At 42.0% G+C, this 21,862-nt stretch overlaps 1 protein-coding gene across 2 annotated transcripts in view; it reads right to left on the bottom strand.

The window, feature by feature from the left end:
- Positions 1-21,862, bottom strand: part of ADCY8 (adenylate cyclase 8) — a 1,651,787-nt gene that overhangs the window by 142,978 nt on the left and 1,486,947 nt on the right. For both annotated transcript variants that reach the window (XM_069621638.1, XM_069621637.1), the window contains one exon: positions 5,145-5,303. In XM_069621638.1, coding sequence (XP_069477739.1) covers positions 5,145-5,303 — 159 coding nt within the window. The remainder of the gene's footprint in view (positions 1-5,144; positions 5,304-21,862) is intronic.

Here is a 21,862-nt window from a genome sequence, read left to right on the forward strand (position 1 = left end):
GAGATACACATTCAATAGCTTTAGTTGTATGTGTGAAATAACAAAATTATCTTAGAAATCTTTGTGGACCACCTTAAGTTGTTCATGAATTTTACTACGTGTATGTGTTGCGAACAGGCACCATCAATGGGTCTCCAAGGATGGCCATGGCCACCCTTATAAAAACACTAGACCCCACCACCGGCCCGCCTGCCTCTATGTGCTGTTTTGGTGTGCCACCCCCAGTGACCTCATCAGGCCGCCCCTTTGAAAAATAGGTATAGGGCGTTACAGTGAATGATAGTGCATGTAAATGTTTGGAGTAACAAAGACATGTGGAAAAATATATAGTGGGAGAAACAAATGTGCCACATATGGAGTACATCTGATGGTGTAAACATACAACTGATTTCTTTATGAATGCCATTTTTAGGTGTAATTTAGCACCCAGGTAATGTATGAGCATAAAACACAGAGATATAGATGTTTTATTAGTTGTCCTCTTCAAGGACCAGGCCACTAAGCTGGTAAACCCATTCTTCACCATGTCCAGGTTTCGCAAAATGGAAATCAGAAATGTAATTCCTTGACATAGGTGCAGAAACGCATTTGGGAGAGAAGCAGTTCACACCGTAGATGCCCTATATCCTATATTGAGTAGAATGCACAGGAATGTTCCAAAAGCTCTTCTGCACAATGTGGATTTCCATGCGCAAAAGAGGTGAGGATGTGGCCATCGGAGATGTTCACACTTTCGGCGCTTTTCGGGCTTCCTCTTCTCTTTTAGTCTACAAGTGAAGTGAATGTATAAGCCAAACTCCTCACTTCAGGGACAACGTGTTTTGGCAAACATTGGGTAATGTAATGTCAACGTTACTTTCATCTTTAAGGGTGACCCATCTTAAAATAATTGTAATGAGCTTTCAACAGAAAAAGATATGATCACCCCTCAGAAGAATGGATCTGGTTACACTAATCTGGGCCACACCATTACAGACATATGAATGGGTAAAAGAATGATTATTATTGGTCATTTATAACACACTTGATACCCAGAGGTTCGAACCTGTGTTGCTCTGTGTCATATTGCTTCAAAGTTGAGCGTGTTGCCCCTGAGTTATCCTCCCAAGAATGGTCTGGCCCAATGTAATCTCCATTACCAAAGATAGTTCTCAGAAGTTAGGAAATACTTCCTAGTACTCCCTGACCAGACCAGCTTGAGACTCTCTTGGACAGATATCCCTGATCACTGATGACCCCAAGGGCACCTCCCTTAGGATTATTCTAGGCCCAAGTATGTCATGGGAGATTTAACTTTAATTGCCTCCATGATGCATTTCTTGGTACCAGCAGGTTCTGAAAAGGGGCACCTATCTTGTTCAATACTTGCTCTGTGGTCCTAAAGAAATGTTCTGTACTCTGTTTTGTATTGTGCTACAACTGCTGGAAGGCTACTTTGTTCATCCCTTCCCCTAACCCCACAGTCCCACTTCCTGTTGTGCTATCGAACACCGCTTTTGTAAGTTGATGCATTATAAAACCTTAATAAAATGCCATACATAAATACAATAAATCCATCCATGTTGTCAGGCATTGTCTCACAAAAGGTGGGCTACCCGCACTAACAAAAAGCAGGACCCTCTTCCCCTTAGTAGATCATTTCCCAAATCGTGGTCAACTAGTGTGATGAGGCTGCTATCCCTCAAAGCGACCCAGTGATTGCAATGAAGTCATACTAGCCTTCCAGGCCAAGACATTGAGAGCATTGCAGACATTATTCTGGAGACACCACAAGAGTAGGCTGAAGAGAATGACATCTTGCACCCAACTCAAGGTGTTTCCAATCTGGGTCCAGATTACAGACATGTTGCACCTGTACAAGTGCACATCTGCAGGGTATTAGCACTAGGGAAATATTTTCACTGGTGCAAAAATGCTTTGAAAGTATATTTTTTTTGCACTAGGGCAATCTTTACCCAAGTGTTAATACCGTGCACAATTGCTCTTGTACTAGTTCAAAGTGTCTGTAAATTGGCCCCTGGTCGTTTTGTAATAGAATGTTGTTGTTGTACTTCAACTCATGCAGCAAATTCCACTAAATTTGGTCTTCTTGGCTTTTGTGTTTTTGGATGGAGGTCTGGTTAAATAGCAAACATTGTGAGTAATCAAAATTTGCTCTCAACCCTGCATGCCTAAACACAGGTACTAGTCCCACAGAGGAAGAAGGGGCACACTAACACTGCCCTTTTGCATATCCTCACGAGTCAAACATGAGTGTCTTCTGATACTGTCCTCCTTTTAGTTTTGGCAGAAAGTTAGGGGCGCCAACTTTTCCAACAATATGTTTATTTCATCGTCGAACCAGGGTTTAGCCTGACTCTTCCATCACAGAGTCAGACACGCCCTCATTCAATGACTACTCCTATCACTCCTCAAAACACAGAAACCTTGAACCTCTGTCTATAGCACACCTATTGGGTCGCCAATGGCATTTGGGATATGGAGCATACAACCTCACACGAGTGCTTCCATTGCTTTTATTAGTTCATAAATAATGTTTACACAATGCAATTGTCAGTGAAAACAATCTATACACTTAAAAAAATGACACATTCAAAAACAAAATATACTGTTTACATATATGACAAATATAATGACATAAAAAACAATCATTCAAATCTCACAAAGAGCCTTGATTTTAAGGAAAGTTGAATAATTAGAGGGGGCGGTGTCTGATCCTGTTTGTTATTCAGCAATTCGAGCTTTTATTCTGCACCATAATATCTGCATTTACAGGACAAAAATATGATGCAGCTAAACATACTGCAATGGTCCAAAGACGAGGAAGTCAGATTATTCTGCCCTGACTATCCATAATGAGGGTGAACTGCATATGCTGTTGTCTGCATCCTTGAGGGCTGACGGTCTTGGGGTGATACATCGTTGTATAAAATAGCACTGTATATAAGCATAGAGAACATTAAGCATTATTTGGGGCTAATTTGCATAACCACAATGCATTTCTCAATGGCTCTGAACCAGGGGTGCACTTCCAGGGATGGAAACCGAGCAGTGCTTGGGTATGTGTGGCTTAGATGCAATGCTCTATTCTGGGATTTCAGGAAGAAGCATGTTTTATGCTTCTTTAAATCCACCAAAATAATGATGGGTTGTTCTAATCATATTGAAAGACCTTTGTGGAGGGGTAACCTAGGGCCACGCATTGTCGAATCGAATGGAATGCAAAGTGTAAGCTCGGCCATGGCTATCTTTTGGAAGCACGTGATGACTGCTGGGGATAAGCACTTACCAGGAATGGATGGCATCGTATAAATAGTGCGGATGACAGAGAAAGAAGATCTTTGCGTGGGTAAACTTGAATGAAGAATTTGCCAATCTTCTCTGTGAGGATAATACACTTATAGAAAAGAGAGATACTAGACAAAACCCATCATTCCTAGGGGACGCCCCCTCCGGGAGATTGGTAACTGGCCTGTGACATGGCCTTCACACCATCCCTCTACTTTTTGTTGTATGGCTCTCCCAGATAGGAACTGGGTCATAAAATCTGAAACACATTAGGGGCAGACTTGCCAGATTAAGGTGCATAGAAGACTCACCGCACTAGAACGTTAACACCCAAACTGAGTTGTTTCCACTGTTTGGGAACTGACTGAGCTGTGAATCTATATGTTTCCCATATCTTCTTGGATTGAACTGAATGTTTTACATTCTATAAATTGCAAAAGAGTTATTTCTCCTTGTTTAAAAACGTTCCTTGGAGTACATCAAAAAAAATGTGAAAGTCCCACTGGTTTGACACAGGTAAAGTTATCTTAAATACCACAGATTCTAGGAAGGCAGTTCAACCCCTACTTGTGGGCTATTTACTCCATAATTCCACGTGAGATACATACTATGTTACACATAACGATATGGTTGGTAAAAAGCAGTGGTATTTAACATAACAGCTATATCAATGACTACCAAGTACATTAAAAAAGTAATCGCAACAGAAAGAATCAAAGCCGGAAGAGACATTCTGAATGTACAACTTAATGTATGCAAAGCATGTTTAGAGGCATACAATGGCATACAATGGCTGATGAGGCAAAACAGACTCTTGTGAAAATGAGGAATGCATATTGATAACATTATACTGCTCAGGGCATGGGTTTGCACCCATCCAACAATACATGTGATAAGCAGATGCGCCATTCCACAGTCTGACTTGTGTTTGTTACTCTTACATGGAACCTGCTCCTTCCAGCAACTGACTGGAGCAGATGTACGATTGCTCCTATCACCCCACACTGAGGGAAACTGAAACACCCCACCTCGGACTTGCTGATCCTCCCCATTCATGGGTGCACTTAGTTAAGGCGCTGTGAAAAGACAGTGTGCAGGCAGCATAGAAACATACAATGCCATTGCTGCCGTTGTCATTGGCAGTCGAGACATGGTAGTGCACCGCCCGCGCCGGTTGCCAGTCAAAGGATCGAATCTAAAGGGTCGACAGGTCAAAGGATCGACACCAAAGGATCGACAGGTCAAAGGATCGATTTTTTTTTTTCACATATTTTTTTTATTTTTTTGGGGGGGTCCCCCCAACACCCTTTTTTTTGCTAAAACCACTTTTTTTCCCTAAAGGAAAACCTAAAAAAATATATATAATTAAAAAAAATTCAATCCTTTGACCTGTCGACCCTTTGGTTTCGATCCTTTGACCTGTCGACCCTTTTGATTCGATCCTTTGACTAGACACCGCCTGCGCCTCAACAACGGTTTTGTTTATGAGAACTTATATCAATGTGATTTCTATATAGATGTAGTGACTGTGAGTTCATATCATGGGAAATGTGCCTCTTTTCTGAAGTGGCGTTCTCTATGAATAGATAAGTGGTTGATTCTCCTGTGTGGGAGCCCTCTTGGCATCCCTCCAATAGATACGGTTACAGTCCTTTGTCCCTAGCGCTCTCTGCTTAACATCTCCGCTATACAAACCTGCAAGGAATCTGTGAATGGATATTGTTGGAGCGGCGTGTAACGATCAACCACAAGGGCACGTGTCAAGGTAGAAGCCATTCAGGTATCGGTATGCCAGCGCGGCAATGGGTACCACATTGTTGAAAATAATTCAGTAACAGACACAAAGGGATACCTACCTCATTATCTCTGTCCTTCTCTAAGAAATGGCGGGCTACGTGACTTGGTAGGATATTCCGTAGCATATTTTCGTTGTGTTCCCTTAGCTCCTTCATTTCGTTGATTTCTTCTTTCGCCTGCACGCGCCACAGAAAGTCCAGCCTTGCTGTATATTCCAGCTTCGTGCACCAGGGGAGAGAGAACAGACACGTGTAGGATACAGTGAGTACAGACATTGATTTGTGTTATTGATATTTTGCAATTTCTTTATAGTACCAAGTTGATCAAAAGAAGGGATTTAGGGAGCTTGTAGACAAGGGCGCCTGGACACCATAAAATGGCAGTGGTGCACGGTCCAGATCCCAATAACATAACAGAAGTTAACATAACATAAACATAGCAATACCATAGCCATTAGAGTTCTGAACTACTTGACTTCCACATGTCTGATTTCCAAAGGGCAGGAGTCTCTGTTGAAAAGATCATGGCATCAATTGTGATTGTGGGTTATGCAATCAGTACACAGCTGGTGATTGGAAGTCACTGCAGAACAATCTGGTTATTATGCCGCGATTTGCCTTCCACAATACAGAAAACCACATGCAAAAGCCAATTCCAGATGAACTACTCTGCAGCTACTGGAACGCCTGCCTGTCGGAGGAAAGAAAAGTCTGTTACAGGTGAGCTTAGATAACTGGACATTTTGGGAAACCACCGCAAGACTCAATGAATCTGTATGCATTTTAATCTGCATGAAGACTTAACCCTCCAGAAGAACCGTCATAATTTGTTGGCGAAGAAACACGTGTCGATGGAAAAATATATTGAATTTCTTGCTAAATACTGTAAATGTTAATGTTAAATGTTAAAGGTATTTGTACCGCGCACCGTCACCAACGGAATTGGTCCCCAGGCGCTCTGGCGGATCTGTAAATGATAAGTGGGATGGGTTAGTAAGGTGAAGAGGGAATAGGATAGTGAGAGGAGTGGTGTTCTGTTGGCAGCTTCAGCTCTCTATACACCAGATACTGAGCTTTGGTATTGGATCGGTGTCAGTCCGTGTGTGCTGTTGTTCCGGCTTATGTGTTGTTGCAGTTTTGTGAAGTGTGCGGCTTGTTGTGCGAGAGATGGTTGTGTGAGTTTTTGAGTGAGATAAGTATGGAGAGTTTGAGCTTATATTGGTTAGTGGGTCACCTGACCTTTAGCATGCTAACATTCACAGTATCATAAAGTAAAACTATTCAGCTGTTCCTGGATCCAATATACAGCTGAAAGGTAATAATTGGAAAATACAAGTAGAAATAAAATGTAAGTCTGGAGCAACAATACGGATTTCCAATTTCATTTATCAATCATGAATCATGCACGCATTCTGCAACCTCTCTAGTTGACCTCTGAGGCTGGCGGACACAGTCAAATGAAGGCTAAAGTTTAAGTGTAAAAACATAGTGGCGGACACATTGGTGAGTTTGACTGCATGGGGATTACAGCTGAGTGACCATCAGACACTCGTTAACACCAGTCATGAGTCATCATCTGACTTATTGCATTGACTTGCAGAAGTGGGCATATCACATGGTAACTTAGACTGGTCTACAATTCAGAAAGTGAAATAAATTATAGGTGCAAGTATATTGGAGCTTCCAATTGCTGGGTGTGCCTCTCATTAAAGGTTTACAAAGCTAACACATATTGTCACATACTGTAGCTACATGACCTCAGAAGCCATATATAGAACAAAGTGTTGAACCAATACTGAAATAGTGTTTCTTTGTAGTGTACACTTCCTGGGATGTTAAGTCTAACCAGGAGTAAGGAACATATGCAGTATTTTTGTTTAATATGACTCGGCCCCACCATTCAATAAAAATACTATGGCCAGAAACCGACATGGGCACATAGGAAATAATGGCGTTTCCCCAAACAATACAAAGTTCAGTTGTGGGACATTTAACATTGGTAGACCCGAATGGTTCTGGGGGGTTGGGGTGGGTGGTGTGTTCAGATTCCGCAGCCTGGCTTTCTCTGAATTGTTGAGCTCTTTCCACACTTACCAATTTTATATTTTCTTTGGAAGCAAACTGATAAGGTAAGGAAAGGTCACCGTAGAAAGAAGTCTGGGCCATTGACATGCAAAACACCAGGAACCTGGAATTGTGTAACGACGCCAGACCAGGATGAGCCTGAACGCTCAGGCAGAGATTTGTGGAAAGTGCCTCTCTTGAAGCAAAGGGAAAAGTTCTACGGCTACTGACCCATCTTGAGAAATGAATCACTGGCGTCCGGCGATTACGTGCTAGGAGACAGCAGAAGGCTGCAGGACTTTACTAGAATAATGCAGATTTTTCACTCACTTAAGGCAGTCAATCTTAACTTGCTTCTATAAGTTTCAGGTCATCTGGGCTGCTAGAGATCAAGCTGGGGGTCTGCAGGCCAGGGGAGTTGCTAGCTCTGGAAAAGACCCGGGGCTACGCTGATGTCAGAACTGTTGGGACTGGGGGCTAGCTAGTCTTTTGGCTGTAGCTCCTGAGATTCTATCCGGGGCTACAACCAAAAGATCAAGGGCTATAGCCCCTTTAGCCCCCCCCTAGCAACGCCCCTGCTGCAGGCTATTCCAGGGAACTGCACCAACTCATTCCCTCTAGAAGAGAGAGCTGCATACACAATGAAGCAGGTCAGCGGTTCATAACTCATCTTCCCCGGCTAGCTACCAAACCTCTCAGTCTGCTGATGTCTCTCTCTCAAGGGCGTCTGTGCTGGAGGACACCACTCCACCTTCTCTCTTCTTTGCATCATAGACTCATAACTCATATTCCTAGGATAGCTACCAAACCTCTCAGTCTGCTGATGTCTTTCAAGGGCAACTGTCGTGTAGGACCCCACTTGTTCTTCTCTCTTATTTGCAGCATAGACTCATAACTCATCTTCCTCAGCTAGCTACCAAACCTCTCAGTCTGCTGATGCCTCTCTCAACGGCAACTGTCGTGTAAGACCCCACGTTTTCTTCTCTCTCATTTGCAGCATAGACTCATAACTCATCCTCCTCGGCTGTTGGTTAGGGTGCCTGGGTGGTGGATTGGGTGCCAATACTGCTCATCCCATAGGTCAGCTGCAAGCAGTCTAACATGCAGCCGTTCTGTTCATGGCACTATTGGGCAGTGAATGTTACCTATACATGTGTTTTGTGGCAGGCTGCAGGTTGGGATAATTTCAGGAAGCATTTTCACTTTTTTGTCAATGTGGTTGTGGTAGTATCATGCATCCACCACTTAATTCTACCCGGTTTCAGGAAATGTTTCAGGAGGAGTTTTCAGGCTTTTTTTTAACATGCCTGTCTGTATGATGATGCCTACATACCGATGTTCCATACATACAATGGCACTGGTCCATTTTTCCACATGGGTAGTGTAGGGCTTTTCTGACAGACTGAATGGTGCTCGTGTTTGACCAGCTCTGGGGCTCAGTGGACTAATGCATCCACTACAGGGGCTTGTGTTTGACGTGATGGTCACAGGTTCGAATCCCGGCAGGTCCACGCAGCCCTTCATCCTTCTGAGGTAGGTAAAATGAGTACCATTAAGTTGGGTAACAATGAAAATATCTGTTATCTGTCAATTGCACCAAGATGCTCCTTTGCGGGTGAATACACCTTTTATGCTTGTGGATGGAACGTTCCTTTCTTCCGCACTTATCTTACATGTGTGTAGGATTGCACAGTGGCTGGTAAATTATGCGGAAATGACATGCAAATGTTTTTCTAATTTTACTGCTCCCACTGCTTTGACACTATCATCGGAATGAGGGTGTGTATAGCTTCTTGTGTAAACATGTGAACTTGGAATTGTGTTTCTGCAAATGCAACTATCCTGCCACTTACAGGGCCAACAGAACACAGTGAAATCAAAACACAATAATAGAATATCTAATTGCTATTCCAGAAAGAAAAAGACTGGCAGAAAAATGGGCCTTACAGTGGGAGAGAGGGACAAGGACAGCACTGTGTTCATCTCAGAGCAGGGGCCAGAGAACTCCATCACGTGTCACATTCGGGAATGGGCAGCCTTCTAGCATAGGGTGGGCCACTGTGTGTATCACAAGGCACAGCTAGGGTAGGACTGGGTATAAAATTGTCTCGGACACAATGAAAAAGTGGCTCACAGTTGCAAATGTCAAGTCATTCCTTTGTGACAGACTGTTTGAGTAGTAGTTTTTTTGATAAGATGTAACGCAAATTGTAAAATTTAAAGAATATTTATTCAGCAAGAATGGCCAAAACTACTAGCTACATAGTGAAGTAACTCATCAAACTGGCCCACATTGGCCAAATAAGTGGGCCACTTTGACCAAACGAACTGGCCCACACTAGCATTTTTGGTTTGGGCATTACCTTATTGCCCTATAGGGCAGTCCGAGCCTGGGCCAGCTGCTCAGAAGACCCAAGACTGGTGCTCTGTGATTGTCCACACATGACTTCCACTACAGTGGATCAGGGCCCTGCAAAGCTCTTACGGCCATTATTCTTTGAAACACACACTTTAAAAGATGTTTTTATCATGGGTGTAATATGTTTGATATATTAAACCCCTTGGCCTTTTACACATATTAATTCTCGATTCATTAATATACCACTACTGCACATTACTCTGAAATGGTACGCAATCTTTGTCTCATTGAAAACTGTGTTATGGGAAAGTATTTAAATTCCATATAAATGCTGCCCTATTTTGCAAACTATCAGCTTAGATCACAGTGCAGGTAGATGGATGGGGTGCAGGCATACACCATGCTTTAGGTGCTGCACTGCAGGCAAGCACTGTCAATGACAACAGCGTTGGCTTTTGTGTAGATATGAGAAAGGTATTTGCCAGGCACTGACATAATAGTACTAACTGGCCATTAATGATAGCATCTTGAAAATGGTGCCAGCACCTATGCTTATGATAGCAGTGCCTAGCAGATGCCTATCTAATACCTTTGCATTAGCCAACATTGCTGGCTTTGCAAATGCTTGTTTTTAACAGACCCTCATTGAAAAACATGCACACTGCTTATAAATCAAGAGGCTAAAGGCCAACCTGGATACGACATTTGATTTACACCAGTGGCGTGTGTACAGCACACAATTAAACTGTTAGACCTTAGAAGAGTGCTTTGAAGAAACCCTGGCAGGCCCTTGCAGTGCAAAGTCTGATTTTACGATTTGATAAAGTTAGCTCAAAGAGATCCCACGATGCTGTGTTTCGAGTGGCCAGGGGCAGGACTTGGGTGGGAACAGCCATAGGGATTAGCATGGCAATGGGCAGTCAATGTGTGGGTTAACAACCAAAAAACGCCCACAAGCAGGGTGTCACTCATATGCCATCGCTCCCTAGCTGTACTCCAATGCATACATTTCGGATTATAGGTGGTGATAAAGCGCCACCTTACTTCCAAAACTAAAGAAAAGATTGTAGTACTTTTTTTTGTGCAAGATCAAATATTTCACCAGCGCAGTTATGAACGTTTCTGTAATACAGATAGTGATTGGTCTGGAGAGGAGCTACGGTGATGCAAATGTAGTACAATGATTAATTGAAATCATTCTGCTTCAAAAATCAGTGTTTTTCAAACAGGGAAACTGGTCACAGCATCATGAAGTAACCTGACGACTGAGTACGGCTTTAATGTGCTTGGGTCAATGTGAACTGCACAAAGACTGTTTTTTTTTTCTCACAAATAAGTGCAGTGAAAGTAGAGAATAAGACCAAGAATAGGCACATTTTTTCTCCCAAGGAATTTGTTCATTTGCCAAAGAAAGTACCACACAATTGTCCTGTTCAAAATGCGCCAAAGAGTAATATTGGAACTAATAATAGTGGAAGAAAATGAATTGTAGAAGACATTCAGAGTGTCATATCTATTGAGTTGAGGGGAAAATAAAATTATAAAATTGCTTTTAGGCATTTACTTTCTGCTCAAGCTAATGATCCTTCCTGATGCTTTGCTTTCCTCCTCCGGCTTAAGAGAGAACTTCGTGTAATGCCTCACATTACCACTGGCGAAAAAACAGCTGGATTCCATTGATGCCCATTGTAAAACGCCACCTGTAAAGTATAAAGTATATTTCCAGGCAGTGTTTTCCTTCTCTCAAATCAGAGAGTAAGAATGAAGAGTAAAGGTGATCACCACATTTTGCTGTTCACAATTACACTCTGTTTTGAGGATGTTTGAAATTGCAGGCAGGGGACCAGCAACACGTAAGCATAAGGCAGTCATTTCCTACTTAAGTGGAGCATAAAAGGAAAGCGTAAAAGCAGTTTATACATTCCGTTTACGCTCCACTTCGTTTTACAGCTGTCCTCAGGCACAGCAGAATAGAAAGAGCAAATGGCATTTCTATTTTGCCTTCCTGCTTTTTCTTGAGAGAGCATTTGGTTTTACGCCTGCATGGGATTTTCATGCAGGCATTAAACAAACGGGGGTGGGGTCAGGAGCATAAAAGGAAAGCGTAACAGCAGTTTGCACATTGCTTTTGCGCTCTACTTCATTTTACCGCTGATCTGAGTCTATGTTTATGTTTTTTTTATGTTTATTGAATTGATATTGCGCGCCTACTAACCTGAAGGCTTGAGGGCGCAGACAAGACAGACAACATGAATACATATATTCAAATATAGCGAAGTAGGATCAAAAAAAGTGAAGGTATAACCATCACAACCCCCTGGTAACTGCCGATCGGTTATTAACCAAGCAAAATGAACATAATAACAGTGATCACGGGGAACGAGCCATACAAATGACTGACTCCCAAAGAGCTACATTCCGAGAATCAAATTACAGTTCCATGTCCCCTGGGGTAGATATTTTCCTCATCTGAGAAAAGCAGGTAAGGAGCTCACCCCACAGCCCACAAGAATACAGTCACTATTGGGTGGCGATTACCAGTCACTCAAGTCTATCCTTTTGATGATCATTAAATCATTAAGTCTGACTACTCTTGGGCCTGTGCTCTGGCACAGGCATGCAAGAATTTTATAGCGCAACGCTTCTTTGGTCTCTTTTTAGTTAGTTTTCTCAATGTTAGTTATAATAAAATGTCTCTGGTCCATTACGAAATCATGGAAGTTCAAGTTTCTTATCATTGGCATTTGTGATTTTTTTAATTGTAGATTTCGTGAAGATATCCTTTTCAATTTGCCATTCATGGCTGTGGGCTGTTTAGCCTCTTTATGGCCAACATTTGGCTCATGTAAAGATGAGGATGGATCAATTTCATGTGTTGAGTCTACGCTAGAGATATTTGCCCTTTCATTAGCTGTCAGAATTGGCCCAGTGGATCCCAAAGAATCCTTGATGCATGCATCCATTTGAGTGACTTGATCTATCATTTCCTTTTGTGTGGGAGTTTGGTAGGCAGTATTTACCTTCGATACCTGTGGCAAAATGTCAGCATTAAAAGGCCAGTGAGTCTGAGAGGTAGAGTTCACTTTCGGTGGTCGTAGATCCGCTACCCAGTCGTTTAGAGCATCCACTAGAAGAACCAGGTCAAATGGTTCTTTGCAAAGGAGTAGCTCTTTAGCGATGTTGGCCATGAGCACGGGTCATTGAGAAAGGGCCATGTACTCAAGTTGATCAAGTTTGGATGTCCCCCTCCCTTCAGGGGCAAGAGATGATAGGGTTATAGGTATCTCAGGCCTTGTTAATAGTGGAACATTTGCGGTCAGCACAGGATCCCTGTCATCCATAGAGCTATGTGAGCTAGCCAACGGTACATGTACTATAAGGCTTGCCTTCAATGAAGGTTTGTCCATGACTTGTAATGAATTTAGTGCTTTGCGCTGAATGATGGGGTCCTCGGAAAGAGTCATTTTTGTAATAGGGGTATTGCTTTGGTTATGTTGCACTCTTAATCTTCTGCGCTCGCTGAGCACTGAGACCTCCAGTACCCGGTCTCTATTGATCACTGGAGAAAGGGCCATGGATTCTTCTAGACCCTCTGTGACCATGCTTTGTATTGGCTTGGTGCCCAATTTCTTATAAACAGCCATACTGCTAGTCGAATTATGTGAGCGTCAGGTTAGAAGGGTAGCAAAGTAGATTTACAAAGTAGACCCCAAGGCTCCAACTCCCAGGGACTACGTCTTCCGCAAGAGAGAGAGATTATTCCATCAATATCAGTAGAAATCCCGGGAGTCTTGCTGGGCACTAAACTCCTACCGCACAAAATGTTCCGTCTTACTCCAGGACCTAGATACTCCACGATCTGCACCATGCACAATGCACCATACGGCCACGACGGGACCCACAGACTTCCCACCTGGGCTTTCCTCATGGTCTGATCGTGATCTGGTTGCAGTCGGGAGAACAGAGATCCAGGGAAAGCTCAGCCGCGGCCACCCGAGATGCCGACGGCAAGCAGGAGGATTCGAGGAAGGGACCTTACCACACGTCAAGCAGCACGATAGCCTAGGGCTAACGCCGCTTCCAACGTGCCTGGGCACTTATTACCAGTTATCACCAGAGTTAGAATCTCTGCATTGCTTTCCTCTGTCTCAGGAAAGCATTTGGTATTACACTGCCTGAGTTTTCAAGCAGACCTAAAACAATTGGATTCCAATGCAGTGAACCTATTTTTAGCGCCTGCTAGTAAGCAGGTGGATGCTATTGGAATTCATTATAAAACATTGCCTGCAAAGTGTATTTTCAGTCCGTGTTTTATTTCTCCCAAAGTAGAGAGTAAAAGTGAAGACTAAAGGCGACTTTGCCTTCATTTACTTTTACACTATGCTTTGGGAGTGTTTAAAATTGCCCTTAACAAGTGAGCGTTAGAGTTGGCAGTGTACTGCATGCAATTACCATAGGTTTCAAAATGAGATGGTTGGGCGGTTCTTCATAGGAGTGTACAAATAAATAATGATTGGGATGTGCAATATAGAAAGGGACCGTTGTTGAATTATTTTCTGTAGTGGCCGACAAAACCAAAATGACAGATTAAAAGCACTAGCATGCTTTTTTTAAAACTTTTTGCTGATGCAAATTGTGTAACACTTACTAACCCATGTAGTTCATTTGTTTGTTTGTTTATTTATTTGTAGCGCGTGCCAGACCCGAAGGTATCCAGGCGCGTGGTCAAGAAAACTTTAAGTTTACACGGTACAGTTACAGATTGCAGAATAATAAAAGGAATAGTTAACAGCAAGAATATATTAATTACAACACAGAGATATATACAGAGATAGTCAATGTACAAGGTAATGTCAGTATGCAAGGGCAGATGTATATATACAAACATGCAGCAGTGATTGTACATGACGTTAAGCGTCACATTGCATTTATTTTAAAGTACATGTTCATTGATAATTGTAGTGATGATAGTGCTGTTTATGAAGAGAGTGACTGCGCTCATTTTTGTTGTTTGATTTCCCTGCCCTATATGACTGCACACCTATATGTATTCAATAAATGGCATAACACCACTAAGCATAGGATGGTAAATGCAAAAAGCAGGCATTAAATTCCCCAACCCACAAAGGGACCTCGTAGTAAAGCGGTAAGGGTTTACCGGTAAAATACTGGTACCGGTAAACCCTTACTGCCTACCGTGTAATGACGCCGAAGGTGTCTACCAGTCAATTACTTTAGGACTACACCAATATATGACAGATTCTGAAAGTATGTATTTTATGCGGCCAATCGTATTTACAAAAAAAAATGAGGTGATAATGCCAGGCACAAATGCAGTGTGGGTTTATCCATTAGGCCAAGCAGCTAGAGCTTATGATACTAAGATGCCTTTAGTGGCCAGAGTAATAGATGACTCAGCCATTGAATGCACCCTAGCAAGCGAGTGCAGGCTATTAGAGGGAGTGTTCATGCCACTAATGCCTACAGATGTGTTGCTGCTCCTCCTATATGTTATGTAATGTCCTGTTGTATGAATGATGTGGAGTTGTAACCCTTGTTGCTAATTGTTGTATGTTCATAAGTTCACCAATACAATCAGATAACTACACAATATGTGAAAGCTAGATTTCTCCAAGTCCTTCCGCTTGTAATGCTCTTACTGTTTATACCCTCTTGTCATAACAAGGCGTATATAGCACCTCATTATTGTGCCAATACATTTTTTTGTTGAAACCCTGTAAACTTGCAATTATTTTTCTTCCGTTGTACCTTTTTGTGCACCTAATTGGCCAACAGAACATAATGCAGTCAACACGGAATACGAGAATATCAATAGGTATAGCAAGGAGAAAACACCAAGCGGGTATTATAGGCCTTACAGTGGGCCAGGGACAGGACCACATCTATTCCATCTTTTTTGCTGTCATCAGTGAGATGAAGCTGTGCAGCTCTAGGCTCTGGGGATGCTGAGGGTACATTTGTTCAAAGAAGAGGTGCCTAGACTGATAAACAAATAGCTATTACTAAGGGTAATCCAGATGTGGAACCCTTGCTTACTCCTGAGAGGCTCAGCTCCGTCTCACTGATGAAGCCCAAAAAGGCAGAAACTCGTATCTAGGGCTGCTGATGGTAAATTCTCTAGCATTGTGGTGCTGGACTGCCCTTGTGGTTGGGACAAGACTGATATGCAAATATACATGTGTCTCCTATGATAGGTCCAGTGAGCTGAAACATGGCTGTTGACCCCCCAGAGTGGGCACCATCCATAGAACATGTAATTTGGCCATGTTCGTTCTCAGTAGAAGCAGAGCCACATTTTGACATATTTTGAAAGACATGTGGCTTGACCCTAAGCTACTAAAGGTATTCCAGACCTGAACCTCTTGCTCACTGTGCTTAGAGAGGCTCAGCGTCACCTCACTGATAATGCCTAACAAGGCAGACACATGCCCTGGGCTGCTGATGGTGTTCTTGTTCAGAGTAGAAGTTCCTGGCATTTGAGTGTAGAGCATCCTTGTGAGTCAGTCCAGACTGATATGCACATGGCTCCCCACCCCTTCCCCCCCCCGTGAATGGTACCATGAACTAAGTGGGAACCAGCCCATTGAGAAGGTTCTTTTGCTGTGTTCATTCTCAGTAGAGCGGCTCCAGAATTTCTGCAAGTTTTCTATCTTTATTAGGTACGTTTTGCATTGCTTCTATACCTTTTTGAAGTTTCTTTCCCCTCATTTTTAAAAAAATTCAGTGAGATTTCTATTGCGACCAATGGTTGCCGTTTTGCTGAGTAGGCCTTGCAATGAGTAGGGATTTCTTTGAGATGGGTTTCTCTGAAATATATACATTACTGAAGACCATCCCTTACCAGTGTGTCTATTGGGCAAGCCCACACATGTCCAAGGGAACCGTGGGTATTTTAACAGTGTTTCCACTGTCAGAGAGTGCATTCCAAAGAGCCGGGGCCCAAGAGTCAAAGCTAGTGCCCCCAAATCTTTTCAGAATAGATGGGGGTTGAACCAGGGCTGTATTGCTACTTGAGCGCAGGGAACGGATGACAGGTTTCTTTTTAATCCTTGTAATAAGGTAAGATGGCGCTTGACCGTGAAGGCATTTAAACACGGTGGTTAGGCCTTTATGGTGTAAACGCTGTTTCACTGGTAGCCAATGAAAGCTGCGCCTGGCGTCAGAGACGTGCATGTTTCGCTTAAGGCCCATTACAGCGCGTACAGCGTTATTCTGTATAATCTGCAACGTTTTAATGTTGGCCTGAGAAGTACCAATCATTAAACTGTTACAATAATCCAACTTGCAGTTTACAATTGCAGCTGCAATCAGTGCAAGGTTCTCTTTGGACAAATAGGGACGAATCTACCATAAAAGCTGAATATAATAGTGACACGAGGATTTGAGATAGTTGACCTGGCGGGTGAAGGATAGCTGCGGGTCAAAATAGACTCCCAAGGTTTTTACGGATTTAGATACAGAAATGATATGTTGACCAATCAAAAAGTTGTCATATTTTGTGTCAAGTTTCTTCAGTTTTTGCTGTTCATCTGCTATTTAATGGGATTAGTCTCACTAAAAGCTACTGTTAAATGGAAATCATTCATTTTTTTAAGGAAAATGTATATGCCCATGAAGTCTCCCTTTTATGGGTATTATTAGTTGGTAATATATTGGAAGTCACCTTCAATAGATGGGTGACTAATGCTGGAGATCTGCTGAATCCAATAGGTGCTTCCCGAGATACGATGTCAAGGAATCCTAATTACACTAAAAAAAGACTATGGAGATGAAGTGCATCAATACTTTATGCGAATGTAAAAAGCAAAAGCAATTCTTGTATGTGACATTACAAGAGAAGGCAGTTGATTCAATTGGGGAATACTTGATTAAGTTTCCAAGCGCCTTCTGTAGAACGCAATTTTTGAGACTACAATTTGATCTTTTGCCTACTAAAGGTATAGTGGGCTCACACACTAAGATGATGCGACAGCTAAGAACCTGCTGGTTTTGTAATAAGACAATGCAGTAGAAACACTACCACACTTCATAACGGAATGTAAAGAACTAACTACTCCGTACCACCTTTTCTTTGGGATAATCCTTATGGACTTTAGAGTTTTCTCGGAAGAGGAATTCTGGCATACTATATTGCTGGGTTCGCAAACCTCATGGAAGCAAGGGGCACTTGGCTTTTTAAGTGAGATTTTAAATCTAACTATAACGTATTATGACACAGTTGGTTTGTCGAACCTCTCGTACAAATCTACACTTAAAGGTGATTACTCCGATTTTTAAAATGTTGATACTTCAAAAAGAAATAGAGCGACATTTTAATTACTTTATATTGTTCTTATACATTCTATTTACTAGTTTGTAAATTAATTTCCTCACCTACTGGATTTTGTGCAATACATACAATGATACATATAATGTGTATTTTATTATTTCTTCCTATGATAATGACTTTTTATGTGATTTTTAATAACCTGTATTGGTTTTGTTACTTATAATTGTGTTATTTTCTTTACTATGTGAAGGGTTCACAGGATGATCCGTAACATGTTAAAAATATAAATAAATATAGGTGAGGAAGACCCAGTGTGTACAACTGAATCAACTCATAATAAGCAAGTGGGGATCAGTTTTCAATTCTAGTGGTAAATTATTCCATTACTTTCTTTTGCTATGAGATAAGAAAAAGAACAGGTACCCGAAGTTACTATTTCTGATTTTTAGAACTGGAAGTAGACTGCTGGATGCAAATCTAGATCAAGTCTCAGCATCTACCTCTTTACGCAATCTGAGAAAATATGGGGGCTTCTAGTATATAAAACTCTGGGCACGAAACAAAAAGACTTAAATAGAATTCTCTTTTGAATGAGAAGCCAATATAATGAGGCTGGCTGAATGAAATATCTGAGATTTCCCAGCATTCTGGCTGCAGTATTGAGTACTCTGGGCAGACTTCATAACTTTTGATGAGGCCTAGGTTACTACAATTGCTAAAATCTAGACAAGCTACAGCTAAGGCATTAATGGCCATAACTTTGTGTGGACAGTGCAAAAAGGCAAAGAAGAAAGACTAAAGAACCAGACATGTTTATGTTGTCCCACTCCAAGAGTTAAACTGCTCTTCCATGAAAAAGTCTGGGTTACCAAGAAGTTCAAAAACCCACTGAGCCGAAATTCGAGTAGGCAATACAGAATCCTAATGTAGGTGTGTTGATTATGGTTGTTTAATAACATTTCCAGTAGGTGTAAAGTCAGTTTCGCGCTCTGAAACACTTGTGTACAAGCGCGATATAAATAAAATATCATATCATATCACCTTGTTTACCACGTTCTACAGAGTAATGGCACATGGTTACTTTAGGATTGCTCTATGGGATTAAGTTCCAGGAGCAGCAAAGGATTGTCTAGATATCTATTTTGCACACATTGATCTACTTTGCACTTCTTAATAACAATTTTTGCACTTGGACGGATGTTGGTTGTGTATAGACACACACTTGAAACACTTGTGTAGGCGCGTTACAAATGCCATATCATATCATATCATAGACGTGTGAGTTTGTGTGATGAGGTCATATGAGTGGGATGTTGCTGTTGATATGTTGTGGTGATTACAGAATGTTAGCACATTTAGCATATGTATTGCATTCATTCTTTGGTAAGGTTGCACTCAGCACTTTGTATATGTCTTGTACATGTATTTTTGAATTTATGATAGTTTCACTTGTATGTCAATAAAATGTACTTACATTTTTCATTTGGTTAATATGATGTTTTGAGATAATGCATTACTGAATGGGATCATTTTGATGTGTGTTCTGTTTCATTCCCACTGATCCCATGTTTTCAATAATAATGGTGGGATGACCTCGGTATTTGATTGTGCTCTAAGTGCAATATGCCTCAACATTTTGAAATTATTCCATATGTGCATATTGCCTTTCAATGCAAGCCCCATTGGAACAAACAACCTCTTTTTATTACAGGCCACATGGGAGCCAGGAAACAGGCTATGGTTTTAGAAGAATTGAAAATGAATCACAGATTATGTTGCTGTTAGTAGAGTAAATGTTTCAGATGAGGTTAAATCTGTTTAAAACGCAGAATCACATTACATGCCAGAGTTTGGCCAAACAATGCCATATAGAAAAAACAGCATATCTACATTATTGTGAGCTAATGCCAAATCTATGCATATTACATTTATTTATAAATAGCAACATTTGTATATTAAAATATTTAAGTTACAACTTTGCAACTTTGCCCTGTTGAAAAGATGCATTGGTTTTGTCCAAAGACAAACTTTCCCCTTGTGCTAATACCCAGCAAAAGTTCATTTGGCATAGTACAAATAATATGACACTAATATTCTGCACTAGTGCAAGCTTTGCTCTAGTGCTAATACCGTACAAGTTTGCACCTGTGCTAGTGCAAATTGTCTGTAATCTGGCCGCTGTTTTTTTATGTCTTCATACCTGCCAGAGCAAATGTATTTCAGATCTTTAGACTAATGGCACATTTTCATGCTTCCCCTGCCTTTCCTCCTGAAATCCAAGTCAAGATTCTCTCCCAGAAGGGCAAAAGGGGTGGCATACCAAGCAATGTGGCATATGGACCGTGTGAATGGTTCTAATTTATTCATACCCCACATGGGCCAACCCTTGATGTACCAGTACCCTTGTTTTGTCGTGACTACAAGTGGCATATCAAGCAGGCATTTCCATAATAGAAACACTGAGAGTGTACCGGGAAACTCAGATTCCTCTCTGGCCCTGAAAAAGGCAACCCCACGTCAACATGTGGAATAGTTAGTTGGTCATTGGGCTGATGCACTGGTTCTCTGTCTTGGAGCTTAGGGCAATCTATTCTATTTGAGCCAGATTAGCCATCTCTTTTATCCAGAACTAGATCCTTATATCAGGGCCATTGTTTGGGATATTAGGAGGCCACTAGTCAAGGACCTCTCACTTGTAATACCTCTGAGGGATCAACACATGGCGCAAATGCCAATTGCAAGATGTGCTTCCACTATTTAGAGATGAGTCTTCCTCCAACAGCCTTCATTGGGCCTCATTATAAGTTTGCCGGACTGGCAAACTACGAGTTGTACTCGTGGGTGCCTTTATGCCCTCCAGGTCGGTCCTGGCGGGCAGATTGGCACTCGCAAGCACAGCATGTCGGATGCCGTATGAGGCTCAAATGGGAATGGAGAGCATTCCGTTCCGGGACCCGTGACTGGGCAATTACCAGGTCAGGCAGGGCCGTAATGACCCGGTAATTGCCCATTCGCGGGCACCATACATTTTAGGAAGTTTGGCGGCAGCCTGCCGATTTTACCGGCAAGGCTACCACCAAACTTCTAAGGGGGCCCATTGTCAGTATTGTGAGTATGTGTTGAGAAGAGAGACTGATGAATTGCCTTCTGGCAAGGGTTTGAAAGCCCTGACTTTTCTTAATTTGTATTAAATAATAATTAAATAATAAAATGAAATCAGATTCCCCTTTCATAAGCTCCATGCCAAAATGATACTGTGTATCTGCATCAGTATACTGATTTGCATTTCTTGTTCTCCCGGTGGCACAGAGCACGTTCAGCGGTCACAGCTGGCCACTTGCCAGCTGCAGTGATAGCCAAGTCTCTGAAGGGCTGGGGATGGATTTCAGACATGTGCCTCCGTGCTAAAAATATGATGATTCTAAGTAACCCATGGTGGTGGCGGGATAAATACTAAAATAAAGGTATGCCTGAATTAAGGCATGGTGTATGTCACTACTTATAATCATTGGCGACACATTCAATTTGATATCACACATGTGTCAGCCCTAGTAGAACAGCAGGCTCCGGGATGGACTCTCATTGTTCCTTTGTAAGGGCAGGCAACAGTCTTCCCTAGGCACAGCCACTCCACAGGAGGATGCCCTGGGACAGGATTCAAGGAGCCCAACCATTTACAAAGGCTATACATCACACCAGGGTGCTGCATTTCAAAATGCCTTTGGTTCTATTGAGAAGGGAAGGGGCAAGGTTAGTGTTGCCAGAGAGAGATATATACAGTTTTATGTGATGTTTCTGCCATCTTAATTCTCTCAGCCTCTCTTTCTCTTTTCTGTCCCCTCCACTTCCTGTAGCACAAAAAACTTTGGGTGTGATGTCAGAAGAGCAAATTTCACACATTTCAAGAACAATGATTGGACCCGTAAAGCAGGCTAGCTTTCATCCAATCACCTGTGGGTTTTTACCTTTAAAAGAAGGGGTCTCACACCACTTCTTTGATTCATCCTTTGGGCTCTAATCCTGAAAGAAGATTTTGTTGGACGCTGCTGGTGAAGCAGTCCTTTC

The sequence above is a fragment of the Ambystoma mexicanum genome, chromosome 5q (assembly GCF_040938575.1).
Source record: "Ambystoma mexicanum isolate Mex_15411 chromosome 5q, UKY_AmexF1_1, whole genome shotgun sequence".
NCBI classification, from domain to species: Eukaryota; Metazoa; Chordata; class Amphibia; order Caudata; family Ambystomatidae; genus Ambystoma; species Ambystoma mexicanum.